Source organism: Ixodes scapularis, unplaced genomic scaffold (assembly GCF_016920785.2).
Source record: "Ixodes scapularis isolate PalLabHiFi unplaced genomic scaffold, ASM1692078v2 ptg000324l_1___fragment_1__unscaffolded, whole genome shotgun sequence".
NCBI lineage: Eukaryota > Metazoa > Arthropoda > Arachnida > Ixodida > Ixodidae > Ixodes > Ixodes scapularis.
In genome coordinates this window covers 1,003,727-1,031,625 of record NW_024609966.1, presented here as the reverse complement: position 1 = coordinate 1,031,625, position 27,899 = coordinate 1,003,727, and the positions used below count along the sequence as shown (strand labels likewise).

The window sequence follows — 27,899 nt, the reverse complement described above, 5'->3', positions numbered from 1 at the left end:
TTAATTGTTTCCTGTATGCACTGAGGGCATCTTCGGACGAGGTTTTCAATATGCGTTGATATCCCAGGCCACCAGACAGATTCGCGTTCGCGTCCTCTGCACTTGGTGATGCCCTGGTGTCCCTGGTGTATTTTGTCCAGGATGTCTCGTCTCATGGACTGAGGCACAAGGATCCTCGACCCTTTCATTAGAAGTCCTTGGTTCATGGAGATGTCATTTCTGTATTGCCAAAACATTTGACATGTTAGGTCTACTTTGTTTTTGTCAGGCCATCCTTCAGCACAGTATCGTGATAAGAGCTGACAAACGTGTTCTTTTGTTTGTTCTTCCTCTATTTGCTGTAATCTCTTGTCTGTAGCAGGTAAATTAGAGGTGATGCCGCGAACGTATGCGTCAATCTCATCTTCCAGTTCTCTTTCTGGAACTTCAGCTAGAGGGTGTCTTGACAAGACATCAGCGGCGACGAGGTTTTTGCCTGGGATATGCCTGATGTCATAGCTGTATCTCATCATGCGTAGTTTCATTCGCTGCAATCTCACCGGGATGTCTTCCAGACACTTTGTTGAGAAGATCGGGACCAACGGCTTGTGGTCTGTCTCTATCACGACTCTCAATCCGCTGATGTAGTCACGGAACTTTTCGCAGCTCCAGACAACAGCTAAACCTTTTTCTATCTGCGCGTAGCGCCTTTCCGTCTCATTGAGGGTTCTTGACGCATAAGCTACTGGACGGTATGTGTCGTCTGTCTGCTTCTGTCGTAGTGCTGCTCCGATGCCGTAGGATGAGGCATCCGCCGAGATAACCGTCAGTTTCTTGGGATCAAACAAAGCGAGTACTGAGGTTGAAGTCAGCGCTACTTTGATGGTGTCAAAAGCTTTCTGTTGTTGATGTTCCCAAGCCCATTCGTTCTTAGAGCTCAGAAGCGCCTTGAGGGGATGCGCTTTTTCTGCTAAATGCGGCACAAATTTCCCGAGGTAGTTTGTCATGCCCAGAAAGCTCTTGAGTTGGCTGACGTTCGTTGGTGCTTTCATCGTCTTGATCGCTTCAAGCTTTTCCTCGTCGGAGTGGATCCCAGTTTGATCGATGACGTGACCAAGAAACTTAACTCGGGTTGCCTCAAAAACGCACTTGGTGTCGTTTAGCGTTATTCCCACTTGCTGTAGCCTTGAAAGGACTTCTCTTAGTCTCTGGTTGTGTTCCTCCCTGGATGAGCCGTACACAAGGATGTCATCCATGTTGCACACATGGCCCTGGATGCCGCTCAAGAGTTGGCTCATTTTCTTCTGGTAAAACTCCGGTGCGGACGTGATACCAAACGGAAGTCGTTTGAACTTAAACCTCCCGAAAGGAGTAATGAAGGTCGTCAGGATTTGCGATTCTGGCGCTAGTTGAAACTGCCAGAAGGCGGAATTCGCGTCAAGCTTCGAGAAGAACTTTGCGTTTCCCAGTTGTGCGAGAATGTGATCGGTGACAGGAAGGGGATGAAGTTCTCTCTCAACGTACTTGTTCAACGATGTGAAATCGACGCAGATTCTGTAGTTTCCGTTGGGTTCTCTGACTACTACCATGGGGGAGCACCAGTCAGTCGGTTCTTCAACGGGTTCTATGACGTCACGTTGAAGCATGTTTTCGAGCTCCGACTTCACCTTGTCCATGAGGGGTATTGGAATCCTTCTTGGTGATGCCAACGAAATAGGTACAGCATCTTGGCGCAACCTTATCTTGTAAGGCATTTTCACGCAACCGAGGCCCATGAACAGCGAAAAGAACTCAGTTTTAGCATTGACTGTTCTGTAGTTGGAAGTGGGCACTTCATTGAGTCTCTTGACCACACCCAACTTCTCGCTGTCGCGTCTTGACAAGAGAGGGAGTTCGAGATTCTTCAGGACATAGATGTCAGTGGTCACCTTGTTCGTCCGAAACGCTATATCAGCATGCAGGACTCCAACAACGTGCAGCTTGTCTTGACCAGGTCCCCTTAAGCACTTCGTCGGTCCGGTCAAAGGGGCATGTCCAAAGTGTTGATTGTACACGGCTTCGGGAATTACCGTGACGTCGGCTCCAGTGTCAATCTTGAAAGACAGAGAGACATCGTAGACCTTCACGATAACCGTCCATGGTTCTGTGTCTTTGGCGACCACAGTCCCGAGAAAAGAGATGTCTTCGTCTTCGACGATAAGCTCTTGAACAACTTTCGAGCCTAAACAAATTTTCGCGAAATGTCCTGGCTTGCCACAGTTGCGACATATTGCATTCCTGGCTGGACATTCATTTCTTGCGTGCCGATTTCGCCCACATCCAAGGCAGTGGCGGTCGTTGGTGGCATCCCGAATTTCTTGAGTAAGGGCCCTCTTGTGAGAAGGAGGATCTTTTGATGGACGGATAGCCTTTACCCGACTCACGCTGTCGGTAGGTCGAAGTTCGGCCTGCTGTCCCTTGATTGTTTCCGACTGCCTGGCCATAGTAGTTGCTGTTTCCAAAGTCAAGTTGGCGTCTAACTGCATTTTTTCGGACAGTTTGTAATCTCTGACGCCTACAACAATACGATCTCTAATCATCTCGTCGTGCAGAGTGCCAAACGTACAGTATTTAGCCAAAGCGTGAAAATCGGTCACGAATTGTTCAACAGGTTCGCCGTCTTCTTGTATCCTTGAATGGAATTTTGACTTGTCGTAGATCAAATTTCGTCGAACTATGAAATGGTCCTCAAACGCCTTGCGCACCACATCATACTGCGTCATTTGCTCCTCGGTTAAACTCAATGAAAGCAAGACGTCTTCCGCTTTATCTCCCATAGTGTAAATAAGGGCATTCACCTGTTCGACGCTTGTTTTCGCTCGCAGCCCACTGACCATGCGAAATCTCTCAAACCTTCGAATCCACCGGGGCCAGTCTTCTGACTTTGAAAAGTCAAACTCTTCCGGTGGTTGACATGTTAGGAATGGAGACGCCATTTCAGTTGGAACGCTGGGGCTCAACCTGGAGGAATCCCCTGTAGCCCCCGGCTGATCGGTAGTACCGTCGTCCAGGATTTTTCAGTGACGTGGTTTCGTTTGAAATAAATCCACTTGCGCTGCCACCATGTTGTGTTCGGCTATCCCGGGGTGGGAACGGACAAAAACGAGATATCGACCAGCCAGGCTGAGCACACGAGCGAGAACGTTTATTCTTCCTCTTCCTTCATCGCGCCAGTCTGCAGCACGTGCGCCGCTGTTATACGCTTATAGCACAGTCATCACAGCCAAAAGGAAGGGTCGGACGTCGTTTTCGCTTGCCACAACCTAGCTCTTCTTCACTAGTGAAGTCTGATGTATACTATAGAGCCTGAAGTTTCTCCAGCGCCTTCTCATATGTGTCTGAAAGAAATTTACGCATTGAAAACTGAAAACAATTTAGGGCAAAAAAGAACTTACCAGCCCAGCCCTTGATCAGGCATTTGACCTGCATCCAACTGTCTAGTGGTTTGACGCCTTCGATTGTCATTCGACGACGCTTGTTAGGATTTTTTTCATTAGGCCAAAATGTCGTTTCAGTGTTTTCAACGAGTCATGTCTTGTTAATAATGGCCAGGTTGTGATCTTCTTCAGGAAATGCTACAATAGCAAACTTGTCACCTGAGCGAAGCAGGAAAGGCAAGCGTTTGCGTGTCCACTGAGTTATTTTCCCCTCTTTATAATGCAGCATACTAGAACCGAACTAGCTCGTCCAGTTCATCTCCGAACAATATCATAAACTAGATTATTAATAAACTAGCCGCCATAAAAAAAATTCACTGTAGGTGCATCATTGAAATAACAACGAATTTCTTTGCTAATGAGAGTCTCACACATTTCACTGCAATTTCTGAAAGTGGCTGGAAGTGAATGTCAGGCAGTTCAGATGCAAGGTAGGTGTTCAGCAATGATGAACCGCAGGGATAGCTGTAAAGGTCTTCTAGCTTCTGGTACTTCCTCCCAACCAACACTGGTTGATAGTTCACTGCAGCGCGTGCAATGTTTTCAACCTTGATACGTCACTGTCTTGTACTGAGGTCCAATGCATCTGAGCGGCAATGGTCGACCTTCATGCCTTGCTGTCAGCTTGAAACTTTCTCCTCCAAGGAATACAGAAAAGATGGGTGGAGTCGACGCTGCTGACTCTCCAGTGTTGTCAGCAGGACGTGCAACCGAAAATCATTCTTCTGCGATTTGATTGTAGACTTGCTGCAAGGGCCTTTCTGGTTTGCGTACATAGCTTTTGAGTTTACGGATGTAATTTTCGAATGGGAAAGCACTACAGTTGTGAAGAGGTCCATGAACTCTCACGTCGTTTGCCGCATGAATCAAGCCATGAACATTGTGAGAGACTGCATGTCTACCATAAAGCGTTATGTAGGTCTCAACAAAATGCCTTAAGGGCCTTTCTGCATACCCTAAGTGCTCTCTGCAAAGTGATGAGCTGCAAAGTATGGTGACTGCACAGTGAAGTGTCATGAAGTTGACCATCAGAGGCTTGGGGATCCTTCACCTCAGAACTGCTGGCCCCGTGTAAAGTACAAGCAAGCGAAATTCTGACGCTTTCCACTTATCAATGTCGGACAAGTTGCGTGGTTTCCGAGACATGTCTGGTGGTACATAGTGCCTCATTTCAATGTTAGCTCCCGACACAGAATCTCTTGATGCACTTCCAATGCGGTAGGTTTTATCACGTTTCAGCCAAAGGAGTACAAGCTTGCGCACAGCACCCAGAGAGGTGAGGTGCATATAGCCAAGTGGCATCAGGTCAACAATGTATATGGGAAGTTATTTTAAGATAGTTTCCATGATGTTGTGGTCCTCTTGCTCTTCACGCCGACAGCTAGCATTTGTTCGTAATAAAGCATCAAGTTCAGGGAAGCACATTTGTCCCCGCACAAATTCTCCTTCAGTCGTGCACTTTGAGCGACTGAAGTAGCCGCTATGCCCTCTGATGCCAAGAATGTATGACTTGGCAGGTACATCGCAGATTATTGCTCCAACTTGCACTCGGAAGACCCTCTTGCCAATAGCAATGCCTTCAGAGAGAATACCTTTCAGGTCAGACACAAACGGTTTAAGGAAGACATTTGACCGAAGAGCCTTACACTGGCCCTGATAGACACACACTGGAAGTGGGTCACTGCCTTCACAATTAGCAGTTTGGCAGAGAATGGGCCAGAACTGATCCCGCGTGCTTTTCGTGAATGGTAGTCCATCTACATTCACATGAAGGATTATTGAATCCGGTATATTGCGCACAGGTTGCAGCGCCGCCCGGAGCCCCTCACTCAAGCCTAAATGGCAGTAATGGCCGGAATCCATGGGCCTCACATTATCAGTGACTCTTGGTGTAGACAAAAGTGCCCTGGCACATGTTGGGAGGTCAGAGAAACAAGAATGCGAGTGCAGTATCTTCAGCGGCTTTGTAACGGTATCATGAGGAACAGCCCCTGCTACGCTCCATCGCCGCAGCTTTTTTTTGAAAGATGAAACGTCGGATTCCTCTGATTCAGACAATTCATCCAACTCGACATTCCTTCGAATGTCTCTTTCTGAATGGTGTTCACGACTGTAAGACAAGCCTTCCGAATTTACAGGGACGCTTCGTCTCGCGTGAATGGCGCTTGCACTGAAGTCCGCTTCCGGATCAGGCACAGTTTTAGAAAAACAGCACGTTTTGAGAACATCTTGCTGATACGAGAGACGTGATGCTTCTGCAACTAGTTCTGTCGACCCAGCGGGCCTTTCTACAGAAGCCTCATCCAAAGCTTCAGCTGAGCACATTGCATTTTCTCTACTAACTGACAGTACAAGTTTGAGATCGCTTTCCGCCGCACGACGAACGCACCGATAAGCTGTTGTTCTGGGTAGAGCAGCCATATTGTCCATATCTACGATCTTGGAGCGGCTCGCCTTGTCTTGCAACAGCCAAGCTCTGCGAATGATGGAAATGTCGTAACACTTTCATTACTCGGCCTAAAGTCATGTTAGTTAATACGGAGTATTAGCAAAGCGTTACTGCTGGCTATCGCGAGCGCGGTAGCCTTCCGGGCGCGCGCTGCTTCAAAGGGGGAGCGCGAGCCTCGGTAGGGCGGTGGCGGATTGGAGGACCGGTTTGATAAAAATCCCTAATGTCACCCTTAGCTCCATATAAAACGTTAAATCATACTTACTTCCTCCAGCCATGGTGGCTTGTGAGTTCTCAGGTTCCCGCAGTAGCACGGCAGCACCCTGGGCTGTAGTCTGTAGAGCTGTAGGCTGTATAGGGCTGCAGCTTTCCCACGCGCACAGGGTTGCCGTTGGGCAGACTTTGAAGGAAGCCAAAAACTCAAGCTAAAAGTAGCCAAAAGTAGCCGTACCATTTAATCTTAGCGCCAAATTTGTAGCCAAATTGAACACAAGCAATATTATGAATACTGTTTTTATTAGTAAATTCGAACAATCAGGGATAGCATTTTGAATCAACACAGGAAACAGAATAAATACAACAAAAATTTTGGCACCTTTGCTTTGTCACAGGTATGTCGCAAATAAATAAATTTTTAAATGTTCGGTGGGCCTGTACATAGTTTATCTAGTATAGATAGTGTTCTTGCCAGAGTAATTTTGACACATTCTAGTCAACAACTCAGTTGGGACGTTAAATGTCGAAGTTGTTTTTCCCTGAAGCTGTAGACCAAACTTGACTCGTAGGATCGCCATGAGTAGGTTCAGCTTCATTTTGTTGCGGATCTCTGTTTTTGTCAGGTTCATACAAGAGAACACGCGCTCAGCATCAGCATTACACTCTAAGAAAAAACGTGCCAACTAGCACCTTTTAGGGTTCTTTCGCTTTTCCAATGGGCGGCACCCTTAAAGGTGCAGAAAAGAACCCACAAAGAGGGTTCTTTTTAATGAACCCTATTTCGGGGTTCTTTTCGGATCGTTTATTGGTTCTTTTTAATGAACCCTATTTTTGGTTCTTTTCAGAACGCTTCTGGGTTCTATTTAACGAACCCTATTTCGGGGTTCTTCTAAGATCCTTTTTGGTTCTTCCTAATCAACCCTATTTCGGGTTCTTTCCCGAGCCCTTTTCGGTGCTCATGATGAACCCCATTCCGGGTTCTTTCCAGAACCGTTTCTGGTGCTCTTAATGAACCCTATTTCGGGTTCTTTCCAGAACCCTTTTTGGTGCTCTTAATGAACCTTATTTCCAGGTTCTTTACGGATCCTTCTTTCGTTTTCCTTTATGAACCCTATTTCATGTCTTATTCGGAACCTTTCTTGGTTCTTTCAATAAATCCCGAGTTCTTTAGATTATGTTAGCGTTATTTTAGTAAACCATATTTTGTACTTCTAACCCTTTTTTATGAGAATATTTTTTTCACATTCCTAGTTAGTTTTAGTAAAACGTATTTTGTATTTCTTACTCCACAAGGTGAATTTTTTTCTACCAACCAAAGTGTCTTTAGATTGCTCATTAATCGCTAGCACTGGGCCTTTTCGACAGGTTGACAAACATCAGTCTGGCCAGCGTTAACACACTTCATTCCTGTACGTAATTAACTAGGTGACAGGCAGAAAAGTAAAGATCATGTCCATTCATATACTTTATTGGGGTCGCAAAAATTGATTCTTCTGTTCGCAGTAAAAAAAAACTAACAAAATTCGAAACCGTTTTAAGACGAGACGGGTGTCACTGCCAGCAATGGGCACACAGCTTCTACTGTCGTTCTGATGCCGCTCACTGTCAGGACACCGTCCAAAAAGGTGTCAACTTTATTTTCCTGGAGATGGATAAGTGGCATCAGTGTCTGGACTTCCTAGAACAAGAAAGCAAGACTATAAACACATGTATTTTCCTCTGTAAAATTATGCAGCGAGTTACTCATTCGCCGCGCTTTCAGATCAATTATAATTGTATAGGTTTCACTAAGCATTTCATTTCTCGTTTAGCCTTACGCTCTAAAACATACCTGCAGATGTGATTTCCTTTAAAGCAGTTAGTGGGTCAATCATGTGCAATCTCTTCGTCACGCGACGAGCGGATGACGAAGCGTCCCCTTCGAAGCCCCCTTCGCTACAACACTGTGTAAAAGCGAAAAATGGCACGCAGCATCAAGTGTTCCCTTTCCAACCAAGAAGTAGTAAAGGAAGAAAATCGGAAGTCAATGAGTTACAATACATGTACAGTATACACGTAAAACAATGCCCAACGTGCCACCGCATTTTCTCTGCTCTTAAAAATGCCCGTGCGTCCACTTCTCCTGAGAATACTCGAGAGGCCGATCAATGCAATCTACGAAGAAAGCTCGGCCAATGGACAAGCTCAAAATATGTTTTGACTTAGAAATGAAGTCTGTAACGTGACACTGAGCATGAAGTCAGTACGTGAAACGACATGCTCAGTGACATCTCTCGCTTCATTCATATGTCTAAACATGCTTTGGCCTTTTTATTCGCCGAGCTCTTTTCGTGGATTGGTGTGATTGGCTTCTCGAGAATTCTGCGGGAAAGTAGGTGCACAGGAATTTTAAGCAAGTTTCAAGAAACAATTGGTTTTACCCATATTTCATGCTTCTTGCCCTATAGTCAGTAACAGGTTAAGAAAAAAATCTACGAGCTGGAGAGGAAGCGGACAGGAGCTTGTAGGGGAGAGGAGAAACCTTCTCTCCATTTCAAGCGTCTGTCAGCTTTCTTCTTTTCGATTTTTCTTAAAGGGCAACTCCGCTTCTTTTCCAGTAGTGCAAAACTATACAGTTCTCTTTGTTATCATCTACAAAACCCCCATGGCAAATATTACGACGGAATTCCGCCTAGAAGTTCATTAAAATCGCTGTCAAAGTTTGACCAGCACGAATCCGCTGGTTTTGGATGAGACGTGCGGGCCAGACAACACTGACCGGCTACATTTCCGCTTCCTCCAAATTCCTTCTCCCGGCACGTCCGCGACGTCATCAAACATGTACAGCTTCTTTTTTTTCTTTTTTCAATTTTGTTTTCTTTCCCGGGGAGAGCACGGGTGGCGCCAGCGCCGTAAGAGACGTGAGTGACGCGCTCGGCCGGCCTGGCGCTACTGATAGGCCCATCGCCTCGTTGAGCGCGGCTTGTGTGGTTCAGCACTGACGTCACATCGCATACTTTTGAACACCAAGTAAAAGGAGGAGAGGGAAGCTGCTTTTGTAAGAATTTTGAGTGAAGGGTTAATCTTCCATAATCTTCTGGGAGGAGAAGAGCGACGCCTGTGCTAATCCAGAAGGCACAAAGGAGGATCCTGATAAGAGGGGAGCTCCTTCTTCCCCTTGTATATCATGTGGGTGTACATGCTTAGTGATGCCGAATATACAATGTTGTCCGGCTTGGCCACCGTTTCGGTTTCGGTTTGTGATCATGGCTAGAGTAAGATTACACGAAAAATATTTTATTTTTCGCGAAACAAAGGATTGGGGATTGTTTTTGAGTGCTTCAAAAAGCAAAATCGGCCACAATCTCAAAATTTTTGAAATTAAGCGGAGTTGCCCTTTAACCTGTCATTGACTTTCGTCGCTAATTTTTTCTTTAAATTATTTTCAGGAAATAAAGTAAGGATTTGTTTTATATTACTAGCTCGTATATTGAAAATATAACCCTGACAAGCTTGCATTACCATCTGTGACAATGGACTATACTCGGGGGTGGGTGACTTGGGCAACTTTTTTGGCAATGTAGTCGAAGTTAAAAACGCCCGCGCATCTCTAGCGCCAATCAAGGCTATGCAAACGCACCCTTCACTTCAGAAACGCCACAGAAAGTTCTCTCCGAGTATAAGTTAACCCTGTCTTAAACGAATGGCCCCGATAAGCGGTCATCAGTTCGTAATGAGGTAGTAAGTTAACCCAGCATATTTATGGTGGCCGAAGGTAAACCTCTGTGCCGTCGCAGTCTGCTTGTCATTGATTACAAAAACACAGACTGAAGTGTACCTTCAAGCAGCTCGTCGAAGTTCAGAGCGGCGTTCTTTTCCTGTGAGGAACACCAGTGTAGAACCTGTAAATGCCTTTCTCTTGGCTCTCATGTCCTCCGGATGTCTTTGCCGAACGGTAGTTTAACGTCTTGTAGTAACTGAAAAATAAACAACGAATGGAGAGTGTTGCTGGTTTACAAAAGTACATTTATGCGCTATAGATTTGTACACACGGATCGTTTACACACACACACACATATGTATATATATATATATATTAACTAAATGACCACTTACTGTCACTATAGTGGAATAGGGCTGGGGGTCAATTAAAATAATTTCGATTTATGTTTTTTATATTGATTAATTAATCAATTTATAGGTCGCGCTGATATCCGGGCATGATATTGTATCTCAGGAAAGGCCTAAAACAACCGATTTTTTCTTTGACAAGTTTTTACTACATCTTATAATGGGTACTACATAGCAACTTGTCATTGTGCCTCATGCAGAAGTAAGGCATGGCAAACATTTAAAATAAAATATTTGTACGTTATTATTGAAACTTCAAAAACACTCTAGATAATAATCATATGAAACACTTAAGTAGCCATGAGAGACAATTGTGTTATAAACACACAAAAAGAGTAAAATGAGTATTCTTCTTACTTTCTTTGTTTATAAGACTTTTCGTAATTCTAAATTCAACCAATATCCCGATTAAACTCACTTGATTGAGAGTAAAACAATAGTTAATTAATTGGAACGTTAAGTAATTCATTGCCTAGCCTTATTAATAGGTAAAATTATATCATTTAGCAGGTATCAAAAGCCTTTATCTCGTTCACAGGCGATAAAACGGGTAGTAAGAAACTTTTGAAGTCCTGATTACCTGTGAAAATCTAGAAACTTTAAGACTAAATATAAAGAAGACAATATTGAATTACCATTCCGGGAATCGTCATTGCCGGAAATTTCTCAAGGACTGTGAGGACTCCAGCCTCGCTGAGGATCAATTATTGGCAAGACCGAAACGTCCGCATCATGCGGTCTTGTATCAGGTCGACGTTCAGAGGCACTTTAGTTATCTCTTCTTTCATGAGCAAGACATGACGGCGAACGCTCACGGCGTCTTCATATTTGTCAGTATCAACGAATCCCTAAAACAAAAACAATTTGTTACGTTGATGCGCCGTTTACGGATGTAAGCTATTTACATAATAGTTGCAGAACTGAATATAGGACCAAGTAAAACAGTTATATTTATCAAACATACGTCCACATTTGTGCAAACACAAAATGCACAAAAAGTTTGCGCTGTCGATTTCCGCACAACACTCCGAGAGCCAATCGTTGCAACCTGCGAAGTCCGCTCAGCGAATGACGACGCGGAACATACGTTTAGACCAGACTTGTACACGTTACAGAAAAAAAGTAACCGATTACAATTACAATTACTTCGCTGTGAAAAGTAACCGATTACAATTACAATTACAGTTTCAAAAAAGTAATTGAAGAATTACTCTAAAGTGATCGATTACTTCCCACGTTACTTTTTATACAACTTTTTTTATTATTACGGTAGCACATATACTCATTTAAAAAAGTTTTTTTTTCTTTTTTTTCTTTTTTGTCCTCTTAGTCTCTAGTTTTGTTCTGTTTCAGTAGCAGTTGTATCTCGAAGTTTGCGTCGGTCATACGCCAACGAATCTTGGTGTCATGAACAGAGCTCCTAGTTTCTGATAGCACAGTTGATGGAGGGATATTCATAAAGTTATATTAGGGACGGAGACATAATTTTGACAAACCCAATAAAACGTACCAAATAAGAACTAAGAATATAGATGTTCGAAAGTGATACCCCCTAAACCAGTCAAAAGCTCGTAGGAACATGTTCACGAATTTGAATGCAAACTGTTTCCTGGTTAAAAGCTAAAGACAGCCCAAAGAAATGGACAAGAACCAGATTTTCCTTAACCTGTTTACCAGTTTTGCCCAAAACTGAGTGATTTCAACACTTTTAACCCCTCTCGCAAGAAAAAAAAAAGAAAAAAAAAAGAAATTGAGAAAAATTGTAATGGGTAATTTTGTAATCGATTACAGCAAGAAAGTAATTGAATTACAAGGATCGTTACTCCTTAAGGGAAGTAATTGAAGCGTTACAAAATTACAGTAAAATGTAATCGATTATAAGTAATCTATTACTTGTAACGCATTACGTACAAGTCTGGTTTAGACCAAGAAATGCACTCTGCACTGTTACATTAAGCAATGCAAGCGGGACGTTTTGAATTCCTTAATGTCACAACGCAGACTGCATCTCTGGGTCTAACCAAATGGTCGCCATCGTCACTAGTTGAGCAGTGCCGTAAACTGCAGTGATTGGCTCTCGGAGTGTCATGTACCTGGCCGGTCAAAAACAAAAACGTTTACAGCACCTATTCGCTCGCGTTTATTGGGGCCATAAATAGAGGTACATTAGCTAATTAGAGCCCGGTAAGATAAGTTTTTACATTTACGAAGGGATATCATTGCTAATTTCATTCGCGCTGTAATTTCGAAGTTTTGTTCTTGAGATCTTTCTGGCGGAAAGCTTGAACTCAGTATTTTGTCATATTATATAAAGTCAGTATTGTAGTAATGGGGTCAGTGTTCTCCTCAAAAACGTTTTTTCTTGTAACATACAAGACTGTCAAAATATTGTTTTTGTTTTTTTTTGCAACGCGCTTGTTTGGACAATTCTAAGCAAAAATAGCATAAAAACAAATTTCAAACGACAAGTAGCTTAATTAATAAGAAGCCGCCCCCTGTCCTACTTCTTCTACCTATGCATCAAACAATTTACGGCCATATTGAGCGCTACTGTACTTATAGCAATTTTCAAAATAAATTACAAATATTGCCTGATTAAGAAGTTTTACCTTGAAATGATGAACAGGCCGATTGCTGTTCGTTTTCAAAAAGCCACCTGCAGACGTCTCCAATCGTCCATGTGCTCACGTCCGCTGACATGTTACAAGTGATGCCTAAGAGGAAAGGGAGGAGGGTACTTCCTTCTAGAGCTTCAAACCCAAAGGGAGAGGAGGTCAAACATTGTTCCGATCTGCCACTCGTACGAGCGAGTGCTGGCACTCCCTCGAGCAACGAAGCTAGATCCTGTTGGCTCTAGTGACCTTCAGCGACCCATCCCTGTTCACCGCTAAGCTGACAGCGTGGTGGGAGCTACGTACTTGCCGAGCCAATTAGTAGCCTGATTTTTATCATCTGACACATTTCTCTGCGGTTGTGATCACATGGTGCAAGACAGAAGGTTCACTGGTCAAACGAGCATGACGATTCCACCGAACTGTCAGCCTAGTGGTGAGCAGATTAGCCCCCGAAACGGTCGCTTTTGAACACATTATGGCTTATCTTCTGGGGTGCCGTTGAGCTATCCGAACCATGGTTCGCTGGCGAAGATGATATGCACATGCCATCGCTTTTTCGTCCCTGTCTGCCAGGAAACCATCACCAAGCATGCCCGACAACCGCCGGTAAAATTGTTGGCAGTTTACTCTTGCCCAAAAGAAACACAAAATAAACAAGAGCGAAATTCTCGAATCGGAGCGACACCTTCCGGCAACGGAAACAAGCAACAAATTGTGTTGAGCAACGCGTGTTGGCCTATTTGGTGGCTCAGCGACTTTTGTGCCGGCAATACGACAACGCACCTAGATTCGATGATTCAGTGTCCGGTCAGTGACGTGTTTTTTTTTTATGGGAATTTTCCAAAATAGAGGCCTGGAAAACAAGATTGAATAATAATGGAGCCTATTGTGGAACTGGAAAGAGAAGTGATAATAAAGCAATCAGACAGAGAGAATAGATGTCGTTGACAAATAATTTTTATTCCAATCGGAGCGACCTCCGAACCGCCAATTGCCATTTCTGAACAAATAATAGCTCAGTTAAGCGCCACGTCACGCGAATGCTTGGGTGTGCAGTCGGCGCTTACCCCTTTTACACTAGAAATGGGAATCGAAAACACAGAACCAGCCCGAGAACAGGAAAAATGGCCCCGGACAATATTGTTTGAATAGTAAACCCGGACAAAATGGTCCAAATAAATTTTGTCGTATTTTTTCTTGCTCCTTATTTTTATTAGCTTTAGTCGGTACAATCTCAACATATAAAAACATAAATATTCGCATAATGCAATACATTTTGTTGTGAAATAAGCATTTAATTACACAAAGAAACTAGTTGTAAATGTGCGCTACGTATATGGCTTCACTCAAAACGTCTTGTTGTAGCTCTGTTGAACTAACGAGGGAACTCCTTTAAAGGAAAACATTAAGTTCACAAAATGTAACTGTACCGTACCGATTTAAAGCTTCGAGCGGGATATCGGAAAGAGTTGTATCAAGCAGTAACATAGTTGTTGGGCTAGTTGTTTGATCGGAATAGTAAAAAAGAGTGCAAAATAAACGGTACAAAGTCGAAGAAAAACAAACACGAGACAGGTGCCCGCCTCGTGTGTGTGTTTCTCCAACATTGTCCCGTCTATATTGAGCTTCTTTTTTATAGTCTCTACAAAAGTTACATTATAAGAGCATTGAATGTACGCTTAATAGAAATTCGTAGTTGCCCCTTATTAAAAGATGAGTGTCTAAAAATCACTTGGGACCATTTTGTCCGGGGCCATTTCGTCCAGGGCCATTTCGTCCGAGGCCATTTCGTTCTGCATCCTACCATGCCATATTGCTCGCGAAAACTACAAGAACAGCAGCGACCACGTCTCTGTTTTTTTTTTTGTTGTTTTTTTTTTCCTCATGCCATCCCATTTTTCTAACTTTTGGTGGGCGACCTCAAAGTAGCGAACGGGGTTCACCGGCGGACAGAGCAGTCATTTTTTACACTGCGTTATTGTTCATAAATTTGAACGCACAAGATATCTAAGTTTAGTTTTGCTTCACTCAATACGCGCTCATAGAATATGCCTATGAGAATATTTCGGGGTATCGTTATAGACATAACTGCCCCTTGAAATCTAAAAACCACCATTTACAGGCTGATTTATTTCTGAAGATAAATATGACTGGAACAGACGACACTAACCTTCCGCGCAGCAGGATTTTTGATGGCACTCGCGGATTGGTCCCAACTCTATTTTTGCGGCTTGACGCGTGCCGCGAAACAATCAGAGGCGCCGTATTGGGAGACGGGCGGTGTCATGGCCACTAGCGAGGATAACTGCGTTCTATACTAAAAAAAAAAAACAAAAAAAAAAACAACGTTCCTCTGTTCTGTTCATTTTTCATTCGTACGCGCAGTTATACGTACATTGTTTAAACACGAAGCAAGTTAACAAATGGCTCTTGTTACTAAAAAACGCGACGCCGCTTAATCACCGTATCACTCATTCAACACGACACACACTTTTTTTTTTTTTGTGTGTGTGTGTGTGTGTGTGTGTGTGTGTTGCTCATTCATCGAAGTTTTGCGCCTTTGCAAGTTTGTATGCAGTTTTTTGGGAGGAAATAAAGGACACATTCAATTTCCGCAGGTACAGATTTCTTCAAATAAACTTTAATTCAATGACCCGTTTGGTTTAACAAATGAGTACCAAAGATTAGCTTTATACTAACATTTCTTACTAAATAAAACACGGCTAGCAGTTCCATTTGCAAACGAACGCCAGCGTTCAGACCGCTGAAGCAGGTGGCCCGGAAATCAAAGTCATCGAAGCTTGTTTCATCTGTGGTCGGAGGCGAAGATTATCTCGGCCTCAAAATGCACGCGACTTGGTAAATCACTACGACATTCCACCTCTCTAAGCTTTCGAGGACTTGACAGCTCACACGGGCAGCTTTGTTTCCACAGAATGGCACACCCAATTTCTCGCGTGCAAAGCCTTTCGAGCCTGGTCATTGTGTCCCTCTATCCGGTAGAAGACTTAAGTGACCTTCGTTTTCCAAAGATCGCTTTATCTCTTTCCTGGCTGCCACAAGAACCCTTTTCGCTCTTTCCAGGCCGGTAACTAGCTCTGCATTTCTTTTTTTATTTTCCATGGGGTGATTTTGCTTGAGGAAGCACGCTTCATAGGGATCTTCCCCAAAATCGATTCTTTTTTAGCGAAAAGAACCTTTTTTTTGCTCATTTGGCTCCTTTTTTTTGAGAGTGTGGAAACTGGAAGAGACAAAATTTTCAATGCACCTCGCGCCAGGTGCGGAAAAGGGCATTCGCCGCAAGTGTCCTTGTACAATGCCGCTGCATGCCAGGAACTCAAACATGATGGGCGATCAAATCCACCGATAACTGGTTGCAGTTGCCGTATTTCCGACTCCAGCTCGATGGAGGAACATTCAAGAAAATGCAGCGGCAGTTTCAGTATGCCTTCACGGCTCCCTTCCCACTATTATATTATCAGGATTGATGGCGTGCAGCCTCCCAAGTGTAGACGAGGCATTTGGAAGCCGCTGCTGGAGCTCTGTCACCTCGGCTCAGTCACATCGGGGCTGCAAAAGTGTTTCCTTATACTTCATTTCACCTTACGTCCGAGCACGGCCGATGTTATGAGCCGAAGGGCCAGTCAAACAGCGCAAAAAACGCAACATCATGGTGTGCTCTCTGCGCTTCATAGGACTACACACTAAAAATTTCAACACCCATGTTCGTGTTAAAAGGGTGTTTTTCCGAGCTCACACCCTTCCTACACCATTTTTACATGATTTTTGAATATTCAAGGGTGTACGGAAAGGCCTACACCCTTCGTACATCCTTTTTACACCCTACGGCTACCGAAATCGTGTTAAGAGGGTGTTGCGGTGGTACACCCATGATTTCCGAATCGTCGAACTCGGAAACCGCCGAATTGCAGACATACGCGCCGACAGCAGAAGTCAAGAAGCAGCCTGCTCAATTTAGAGGATTTCGTGAAGTTCAAGTAAGCACAATGGGCAGCTGACATCCAAGCCAAGCCAACGCTCAAGTTGTTTTCAAGCCAGATGAATGCCGGCGTTGTGTACAAGCTCCTTGGTTGTTTACGTGCAAGCGACCACGAAAATAGCATCGGTTACTCATGCACTTCTGCTCCGAATGGTGAGACCACATCGGTTCTATTATGATACATTCCGTCTTATCCTGAGATGTACTAAAGCGAAGGCTAGACGTGCGAGACGGTTCGGGCTCACAGCTTTACTGTGAGCCTGTACCGTAAAGGTCGGTTCCGACACTTGCGTTTGAGTGTGTTTGTCTGCGTTAGTTTAGAACCGAAAACGAGTCACCGGCACATCTGTGCTTCGTATGAAGCGTGGATTCCAATTCAAAGAATCATCTTAACACGCGATATAAGCAGCAGGGATGTCCTGGTTTCTCGCAGCCGCAACGCGGTCAAACGCAACTGTCTGAACCAGGCTTTACGTGGTTGTCCTGGGCTTGTCCCTCGCGCTTTATTCTTTCGATTTTAAGTATTCATTTTCAACTCGCTCGCTTTTAACAGTACTAGTAGATACTCAGGCTGCACGAGGGTTCGTGCAGTGCGACCATCTAGCGATGCTATGAGCTTGTGCTCGAACCTTGGCTTTACTGGGCAATCATCGGGGATATATGACACACGATGATGCCAAGTCTGTTCACGGCGGACTCTCGTGCTGTTCTGATTGGAGGAGAAGGGGCGTGTAAAAAATTGGCAAATGGAACATGGTTAGCGACAGCGCAAATATATGTTGGAAAAAGTTCAGAACATTGAAGTGCAGCAGCCTGAAACTTTGGAGTTAAGCAATTAGAGAATCATTTGAAGACATCTTTAGAGGTTCAGCCTTCTCTCCCCCCACACCAATATCGAAGGCTGCTAGGATATTGGTTCAGGCTAAGCCCTCTGTCTTTCAGTCAGCGAACTCGAGCCGTTCCACCTGACCTTGTTATTTCATAACAGATATGTTAAAAAATGGAATGCAGATTTTCTTTACACGGCCAAAACATAAAGTGTTATCAAATAATACCTGCCATATTCATATTCTACATTTACAGACCGGGGCTGCCCCGCCTGTGCACACACAGCGAAAAAGTACACCCCTGGACGTGTAAACCGTTGTCCCAGGGCGGACTCCCCAAATGGTGTTCGTTTTACACGCGAGGCTCGGTGTATTTCGTTTGCACCCGAGGTCTCGTGTAAAATGAACATCTTTGAACGTGTACTTCGTTCTGCGATCACACGTCTAGGGGTGTTTGTATACAATGGCGGCCGTTTGACGCAAGACGGGTTCGACGAGCGAGGCCCAGCGCTTTACACGGCTTTTCGCCGTAGCGAAAGCGTAGTTTGCACGTGTTCGTTCGTAATCGTCCATACGTGCTGAACCACCGCAAGCATTCACCCCCAAGCGCAGACGCCGTATCCATTACGGCGATTACGCGACAGTGGGAGCGAGCGACCATCTGCTGCATCCAGCAGCGTGCTTCCCCATCGCGCAGGTCTCGTTCGCGTGGCGGTTCAGCCGATCGCCGAGGCCTCAAGCCGGTTGCATTGTCACCGACGCCGGGTAGTTTCCACAGCAGTTATCTTTTCGCGACCACAGACATGAACTTTATTGAAAAAGCCCGTTTGCCGCGAGCGACGACGAATAGCTCCGACACCGACCCGACCCTACCCGACCGGCGTTACCGACGTCCCGCTCACCTCTTTACCGCGAGCAAAGTTGTACGCGACGTTTCGACGTATCCACTCATATCTCGTGTGTACGCAAATTTTGCGGCTTTCCGGGTACGAATCGGCTACCGAAACGGCCAGCGAACGAAGACGAACTGAACGCCGGCGCTATGCGCCATTTAAACACGCGGTTACTTTTCTACTAGACTGTAGCTATGTGGTGTGGTCAGTGTGGTTCCTTACACATAAATGGACTATGTACAAACAAAGCTAAAATAAAATTGGGCGGCTGCTTGCGCCACCTAGTGAGTATGCGGAAAACTACAAAAATGAAGGACATTTTGGCAAGTGACACGCTCGAACACGGACGGCAGCATACCAACACACACATCACAGCACAGCACATACCACAAGATCAACATACAGGCATCTACATACACAAACAACGAACAGAGGCACTAACAACCCGCCACTCCTACTCAATCGCAATAGAAACCCGCTCGGTATATATAGCAGACTTTTAGTTTCAGACCAAGGTCCGGTGACACCCCCCGTATTTTATATGAACGTAACGATATTACACAATTATTACTTATATAGTACGGCGACATAAATATAATTTGGGAAGGTACACATTTCTCTTAGTCTAGATTATAGCTAAAAGACACCCTATATTAAAAAAAAAATGTTTCGAGCTAGCCAAAATGTAGCAAAATCTAGTTTCGTTTTCGGAAGTTCGAGCGCTCAAGGCTGGAATGCGCTAGCGAAGTGTGTGCTTGCTTCTGTCAAACTATAATCCATTGTATGACGCTCTCAAAGCTGCTGGCTGCAGCCCCCGTCTTGGTTTAGGGTTTGATTTACACGCGCTCCCGTGGAAATGGAATTATGCGCGCTCGAGTCGATATTATTGACAGCGTGAAGTATAAACCGAATGTAAACGATTTTGCGAGCGACGAGAACAGCGACGGCGACCCGCTTCGCTGACGCTCGGTCACTCGCGCGACGACGCAAGCCGCATGAAAGCGGAACGATGTTTTCTAGAAATCCAAAAACCGAGTGACGCGACGAGCGATAGTAAGAAATCTTCGTAATACGTCGCTGACTCGTCGCTGTCGCCGTCGCTCGCTGAATCGCTTTACGCAGTTCAGCCTTTATACTCACGCTAGTGCCGACCTGCATTACCCGCTGAGCCCAAGCAAGCGATAAGGATATTAAAATATGTCACAACAGTGGCGTGCATTCGCTAAGAAAACATATATCTCAAATTCCTACAGTTTGACGTCGGGATCCGTTACTTGTTCTGCTGTCACCTTGGCGAAACGGTCACTACAGAGAAACTAGTCAGTTTGTTTTATCAGAAATTATAAAAACCTTATCTAGCCACTGTTATGCACAAAAGCACTCTGGAATTTCATATAAATAGTTTAGAATAAACTGAACACAATCGGTAACTTAATTTTCCAAGCATAATAATAAAAAGAATCTTAGAAAGCAATGTATTTTTAAGGTGTTTCCAATAAAAAAAACTGAAAAAGGAGCCTTATTTCAGCTGCACTATCACGTAAATACTTTGGGAACAAAATATCTATTGAGAAGTAGGTTTTGCACTCTCTAATTTGCTTCTTTCAACTTTCCAGTTACTTTATGCATACTTGCAGATTGTATCCTGACAAATCTAGACAAAATTGTATAAAAAGTAACAGTCTATATAAAATTTATAGCTTAATTAAATTCACATTTGTTTGATAATGTTCAATCTTAAATATGAGTTTTAAATTTCACATCTATTATTACAAATGATTGCATTACATGCTGCTTGATGCATGCTGTGCCGCCCCCCCCCCCCTTTTAAATATATATATCCTGTATATTTGCTGGTTGGTTGTTGTAAACCTCTTAATGTCGTGTTATTTGTTTGTTGTTGTAGGTGTGTGAATGCATATGTTGTACCCCACTCCTACTTGGGCCTACAATGGCCAGTAGTATCCTCTAAATAAAATGAAAAACACAAGTGAGCAGTAAAAATCTGGACGACAAAAGTAAACACAGAGCCGTGCAAAAAGGCATTCAGTATATGAAACAGATACAGATATGGGCCTCTGGCGGTCCATCGGTTCAGCCTCCACACCGCCTAAAGACGGCAGTGTTGCAATATTACGAACCAGCGCACAGGTAGACAGTTACCAAAAATCCAAACACAAAAAACTCGCATCAGCGCTGTGCGAGTGTATATTTTTGTGTATTTGGTTTTTGAGTAACTGGTCTACCTGTGCGCTGGTTCGTAATTATGCCGTACCAACTCGCCCAATCTGCCGTATTAATAGTGTTGCAAAATACTCAGATCAACTATAATACTAATGACTGCAGTGTATAAAAGCAAGCTACTCGTCGGAACGAGCTTGACGGTACGAGAATAAAGAGAATGTTTTCACAGTTAAACTCAGAGTCCGTTGCACCGTCTCTTCCGTCCTCAAGATCGAAAGTGCTACAGATTGGTGACCTGGACATGATGATTGACTCCGAGCACCTGCTATCCAGGGGAATGATCTTCGTGGCCAAGGGCATGGCAATGGCTCTGCCTTTTCGGATGAAAATGCAGTAGGCACATATTCAACTTTCTCAGCCTCCACATCTGCAGTGCCCCCGCAACCACCTCTGCTCTGTCGCATCTAGCACTGGCATCTCCCAGCAATGGGCTGCGACCACCTTGCTTGCCCCACCGGCTTTGCAAGTGAATATTCATCGACATCTTCACACTGTTCACAAGGCATGTTGCTAGCCGACCAGGGTCTCCTCATCGTTGCCATGTCAGGCATTCGCTCTCAGTTCGGTTCCTCATCTTAGGGGATGTTGCATCGGCCCCGCAGTCGGCCGGCATCCCCCTTTCAGTCCGAGGCTGTACACTCCAAACTGATTGAGCCGGACTGAAAGCACGACAGGGTCGATTTCCCCCGTCTGCTGCCTCATTTCCTGACCTCGGCGTCAACTACCATGCACGGCTTCCAAACACTCTCTTTCCTGCTCTCGTATGTCATCCTGCTTGCAGTACATGTCAACAGCAACGACACCTCTCTGGAGCCGCAATCACTTCAACAAAATCGTGCCATTCCTCACAGTGCAGAGCTGAGGGCGATAGCTCTGCGGCAGTCTATCGGTTCAGCCTTGGCATCGCCAAAGATGACAGTGCTACTCATACTCGTCACCACGAGCTCAACGACATGAGAATAAACAGAATGTTTTTATTGCTCGGAGTCGGTCGCAGCATCTTTTCCGTCCACAACATCGTATACTCTATAGATAGTAAGCAAGAGACACACTTCAGATGAAAAGAACAAACGCTCAGATCACACATGCCGCGGGTGTCCAAAATTATCCATCATGTTGAATATTGTTTTGGTTTTTTTAATTCTAACAGAAGACAAACATCATTATCGCGCAATCAAAATGAATACTTACGAAACACCTAATTCGCAGTGTAAGTGCTCATCGCTGAGCTGCGGCTGTGGCATATATGTATTTATTTAAAAGTGCACCGATGATAAAACCTTTAGGTTTGGCAACAATACCGAGATTACAACGGTTGTTGTCCATTATAAAATACAAAAGAAATAAAAAATACCGGAAACAATGCACGGTACAAATCTGCACAACAGGCTTCCGAATTCAACTACTTCGTCGTACTGGAGTTTGTTACAGTAATAGCAGCTTTGGATGGGCTGTGAGGACAGCATTCACACTGAACTGGGTGCCTTGGTGACTATCACCAGTGTTGAGGAGTTGCCACTCCAGAGTTGGAACGATTCCGCACTTCCACAACCCTGGAATCGAATGCAAATAAAATGGTGGCAGCACTGGAATGGAATGGGAATGAAATTAGTAGTTACATTTTGCCCAGAATAGAGTAGGAATGGAATAGGCTTTGTTCTAATGCGAGCTGCTTAGATGCCGTCAAAGGGGCTTTCGAAACGGCATTATTGCACTTAGGTAACTGACGGTTTGGTTATCTGACTGCTTATGTTCCTTCGAGGTTGAAAGTGGCAACCCCAGTGAAGCAACCCAAACTGTAGAGTTGTAGGCTGACAAGGGCAATTTACTCAATCTTAATCCAGGGTAAGGGTTTTGTACCTCAGCGTTCCAAAAACTACCCGTGCCCAGCACTTTTCAATCTGTGTTGTCACGTGACACGACCCACCGGAGTAACTCGGATCTATTTGGGTAAGATTTGGAACACAGCCAAAGTGTCGTTCCTGGTGCTGCGAGATGCAACCATAAGGCTGTTGGGACCATGTGTGATTACAGCACCAGTTGCAGGCCACCAGGCAGGGACAATGTCACACCGCCCGCACTTCGTTAATACACGTGACTCGATCCTCACTTATTATGTATCTCGTAAAAGTGGAGGACATATACGGTTCTTTTGTGGAAAAGATGGGCGACTTAGTTTCCCTCTCTGTTACGAGGCTTTTACACCTGGTGGTGCGATCAATATCTGCAGTGCCCCCATACCAATTGCCACTAGTGCTATGTGCGACCAAAGCTCAACTTAGTAAAATCAATGATTGCGGGTAGGGTTTTGAATTTTGCAGTTGTCTACGCATTTCACAACGCCAGCTTTACGCCAACGTTATTTTCCGGTAACTTAGTACTAGCTGTCAAGTGCCTTTTTCACAATTGGGAGGGATTGAGAGGAATGGAATGCAGCAGTTCAGCCATTCCAAGAGTGGGAATGGGCCCAGTTTTTCCTTTCCAGGAGTTCAAAGGAATGGAATTAGTATTAGAAAATTCCAAGTCTCTGCAATGGAGTGGGTGGAATGGGGAATCTTTTGTTTGTTTGCATGCCTAGAATGTTTGAGATGACTCGAGAATCTTGTTTGTTCGAGCTCGGAACCTTCTAGATACCTACGGGCTTACAAAAAGAGCTTCGCATGGCTGCTCGAGTCAGTCGTCCTTTTGTCGCTGTCAAAGTATGTGCGGCCTTTGTTACTTTATGTTTCTCGGCACAAGTTCGCTGCATTTAACATTGATCTGAAGTTTTATTAATCAAGTTTGTTTTTGTTCATGACATATTGGTGGATGTGCAGGGTAACGCAGTCTATGCCCATAAAGCGTACCATCTGTGAACACGATAACTCTGAAGACGACGATCGTGAAGGCGACGTCCTTGAAATCATCCGAGGACGACTCCAACTCTGACACCAACGATGACCTCAACTATGGCCTCGGAAGCGACCCGGACAATGAACTTGACAAAGCCCCTGGCTACCACACTTAGATGAAAACATCATGACGACTTCTACGCTGATGATGAAACGGACGACAACTTCAAAGACCAAACCCAGATACAATGTCAACAACCAACCTGACAACGGCCTCGATGACAAACAGTTTTCAACCGTGGTGACGAGACTGATGACGACACTGATGATGACCCAGGCGAAGACTCAAACAATTTCATGGAAGACGATCCCGACTACGGCTTTGACAGTTATCCAAGGACAATCCGGACGATGACTTTAAAGGGCAACTCCGGCCAAAACTCGAAATTAAAGAAATTACTGGTATCGCTGTAATGACACAAAATACGACCCCAGCCAAAATATTACGTCCGTGGGATGCCGCATTCTCAACTAATGCCGATAATAAAAATGTGACCCGCCGCGAGCCGCTGCACCTTAGCGGTCGGCTAGCGGGTTGCCGATCACTAAAGCAACATTGGGCCGTGACGTCAGTATCGTTCTTTTTTTCCTCCAAGCGTTACGCGGAGTGCGCTTCTTTGAGCCGCTACCACCGCTACTTGGACTTGTGATTGTCATGTTTAGCCATTGCTTTTATCTGTAGCCCGTGTAGCTTCGGTATAGCCTTTTGTTTATTTGCTTGTGAGGACTCAAAGACTGGTTTTAGCGAGCAACTCGTAGCGCCCAAGACTGCCCAGCTGTTCCTCGAAGGATGCCGAGTAGAACTTGTAGTGCTGTGGGCTGCTCAAACAACCCGCTGCACAACCCGGAGGTGCTTTTTCACAAGTTTCCAACGTACCAGAAATTGAAGAAGGTGTGGGTAAACGCTGTTCGACGAGTGGACTTTGGCTTTTACGCGCCCAAGGAAAAAAGAATGCAAAAACAGACATGTACAGCCCTAACGCAGCAGCCCGTGCCGGAAAGCCTCAAAGCTTCGTGTCTGTTACTGACCCGCAGCGCAAAAGCGAGAGGGCCCCCAGTACTGTACTTCACTGGCAGCGCGTCGTAGAGCAACGCCGCTCCATCCACGGAGCCCCGATGACAATTTAGGCCTAGCGACAGAGTACGGAAGACTGCACACACGGCGACAGCCGCTGAGTACGGTACTGAACGAGTTCACTCGTTTTCCAGTTGCTACCTTTTGGGTATACTAGCGACAAGTACAGCATGGCACACGCACGGCGGCAGCGGCCGCCCAGTACGGCACTGTACGAGTTTACGGGTTTTCCAGTCACTAGCTTTTGGGTATACGCACTAACTCTTCCTACATGTGCTGGATAACTACCACATATACAGAATTAAAATAAAATCAGCTTACCTCCTACCTTTAAACGGCTAGCGCAACAGAAGTAGCTGCTGATCAACTTGCGTACTCGTTGAACAAGAACGATCCTGACGTCACGTTCACATAGCGGCTGATTTCTAGTGCTGCCAGGGCCTCGAGCGGCTAGTTTCGGTTTTGTTGGCCGTGCCCCAAACAAAACTTTGAGGCGTCCACATCTTTAAAACTACGCACAATAACGAGGAAAAAATTACACCTTGCAATTCAGGGACGCTGACTGCACTAAAAACAGTCATAATCCCAAAATTGAAAGTATGGTCCGGAGTTGCCCATTAACGACAACCACGACTACAAACTTGACGGCGACCTTGATGATGAACCCGATGAAAATACCTACGGCAAGTGTGGTATCTGTCACGAAGACGAACAGGACGACGACGCCTGGTATGTCACTCAACGAACAGAGGAAGTTTGCCAGCTTGGTCGCATTTTGATGCAAGCCACAACTTCCTGACGATGACTGCTACAATCTTTGTCACCACGACGCCCAGTTTCAGCCTGGCTACCCACCGTGAATCTAAACACCAATTCATCATCGCAGCAAGGAACTGTTAAAGTGGTGCTTCGACCTCAAGGTCATTCGCTACATGAGACCTAAGTTGTAAGTCGTTGGCCAATGGCACATCAACATTGTCACGCTGCCCTCTGCGACCCGTAGGCGATTCACGTCTTCCGACTCAACTGAACTAGGTATGCTCGGTAGGACTGTGAAAATCTGCTATTTACGAGACTCTGTATTTTGACCTAGTCTTGTTTAAGCTGTTAATTTAATTTTGTGTTGCATAAAGACGATGAGTCTTTCACAAGAGGGGAGTAATGCCACGTGCAAATAGCCGAGTCAGCAGCGTGATCGACTCGCATGCCGCTGACCCCGCCAGTGCATGTCCTTCTTTCTTTTGTTTGCGTGACTGGAATGATGAGACGACTCTAAATTTTTTTTGTTCGAGCTCAGAAACTTCTATATACCCACGCGCTTACAAAAGTACCTTCGCTTGGCTGCTTGAGGCAGTTGTCCTTTCGACACCATCAAAAGTCTTTGTTAATTCATGTTTCTCAGCACAAGTTCGGCGCATTACACACTGATTTTAAGTTTAATAAAGAAGTATGTTTTTATTCGTGACAATATTTAGATGAATTTTGATAATTCAATCTTCTGATATTTCAAACTAAAGTGTGTGGCTTCCAGGGCCCGTTTGCTCAAGCGCTAACCGCGGCTAAAGTTAACCGCAGTACCTAGGGGAGGGATTTTGAAATCACGTGACTGGCTCGGCAGGAATGCAGGGAAACATGGCGGTGCCCCGGTGAGTGAGCGCCGCTCGCTTTGAAACTGATATGTCGTTGTAGCTGCAATATTGGGCGCGTTAGTCAGCAATGAATGGTGCCAGAGGCTTTCGCTTTGCCTTACCTCATTTAAATCGCAAAGCATGAGCATATGACCTCGCCGCATTTTTTAGAGAGTCTTTCGATTCTGGCCATTCCTAAGCCTAAATGAACGCGATAAATGTTAGCATGGCAATGTCTTCGGAAAGTGGATTGCCTTGACTCAGTCGGCCGGGTATTAATAGCACACAAAAGCAGACAGCGTCCCAATAGACCATATTAGACCTTTCTCTAAATTTCCCAAGCACCGAGGTGCATGCTACAAGTGTAGTTACACGCGTTGCACGTGCTGGCGTCTGAAGTAGTAACTGTTCTAAAGCAAAAAGTCTAAAACAAATGTTGTCTTGCACGTGCGTTGGTCAAATATTTATTATGATTATTTACTTCGAATCTTTTATAAGAGGAAGGCCAGTGCCTTTTATAAGAGGAAGGCCAGAATTATACTTCCAGCGTTCTTCTCGATGCTTCGGTAATTTAGAAAAAGGTCTATAGGGATGCTGTTTGCTATTGTGTGCAATCAATACCCGACCGATAGAGTCAAGACAATCCGCTTTCCAAAGATGTTGCTAAGCCGACAATTACCACATTCATTTAGGCTTAGGAATGGCCAGAGTCGAAAGACTATCTAAAAAATGCGGCAAGAGCCTTGCTCATGCTTTGTGATGAAGTGAGGTAAGGCAAAGCGAAAGCCTCCTGCACCATTCGTTGCTGACTAACGCGCCCGGTATTGCAGCTACAACGACATATTAGTTCCAAAGCGTGCGGTGCTCACTCACCGGGGCACCGCCACGCTTCCCCGCATCCCTACTGAGCCAGTCACGTGATTTGAAAATCCCTCTCCTAGGTACTGCGGCTAACTTCAGCCCCGGTTAGCACTTCGAGCAAACGGGCCCTGGAGTTTGAAATAATGAGAGCTGACTGTAAAACACCATTTTTGCTACCCCAAGTAGCAATTTATTTTAGTGTAATTTCTGGAATCTTTTATTCAGACCGAACACTTCTTTTTCAATAAGCTTGTCGGCATAAAATTTAGACTATTTTTTATAGCCTAAACGTAGCAAGCGTTCAAAACAAATACAACCTAGTGCATCAGATACACAGAAAACACAATATTAGCAAATGCTACTTTTATTGAACACATCTGGAGTTTCTGTTGGATACATACAGCGCTGTGAAGAAGTACACCATTCTTATATGAAAATAAGCTTCCCACCAGTGAAATTTCTCAAGTTGGACAGCCTTGTTGTAAGTCAGGCACGTTAAAGAGAACCTTGCCCAAGTTTTCATAGACACTCTTACAAAGTTGTTTCATCCGTACAATAGCGACTTCAAGGTATATGTGTAGAAACTTCCCAAAGTGCAAACATTATGTGAAGAAACTGCATTTCAAAGTTGACGT

General features: G+C 44.7%; 1 protein-coding gene and 1 pseudogene across 1 annotated transcript in view; one reads left to right on the top strand and one right to left on the bottom strand.

The window, feature by feature from the left end:
- Positions 1–4,172: 4,172 nt before the first annotated feature.
- LOC120843003 lies at positions 4,173–4,757 on the bottom strand (annotated as a pseudogene).
- Positions 4,758–5,028: 271 nt separating this feature from the next.
- The window catches only part of LOC120843002 (indolethylamine N-methyltransferase-like), a 75,490-nt gene continuing 52,619 nt past the window's right edge, over positions 5,029–27,899 (top strand). The window contains exon 1 of the mRNA XM_040214221.2: positions 5,029–5,054. Within this exon, the coding sequence (XP_040070155.1) occupies positions 5,029–5,054 (26 nt within the window). The remainder of the gene's footprint in view (positions 5,055–27,899) is intronic.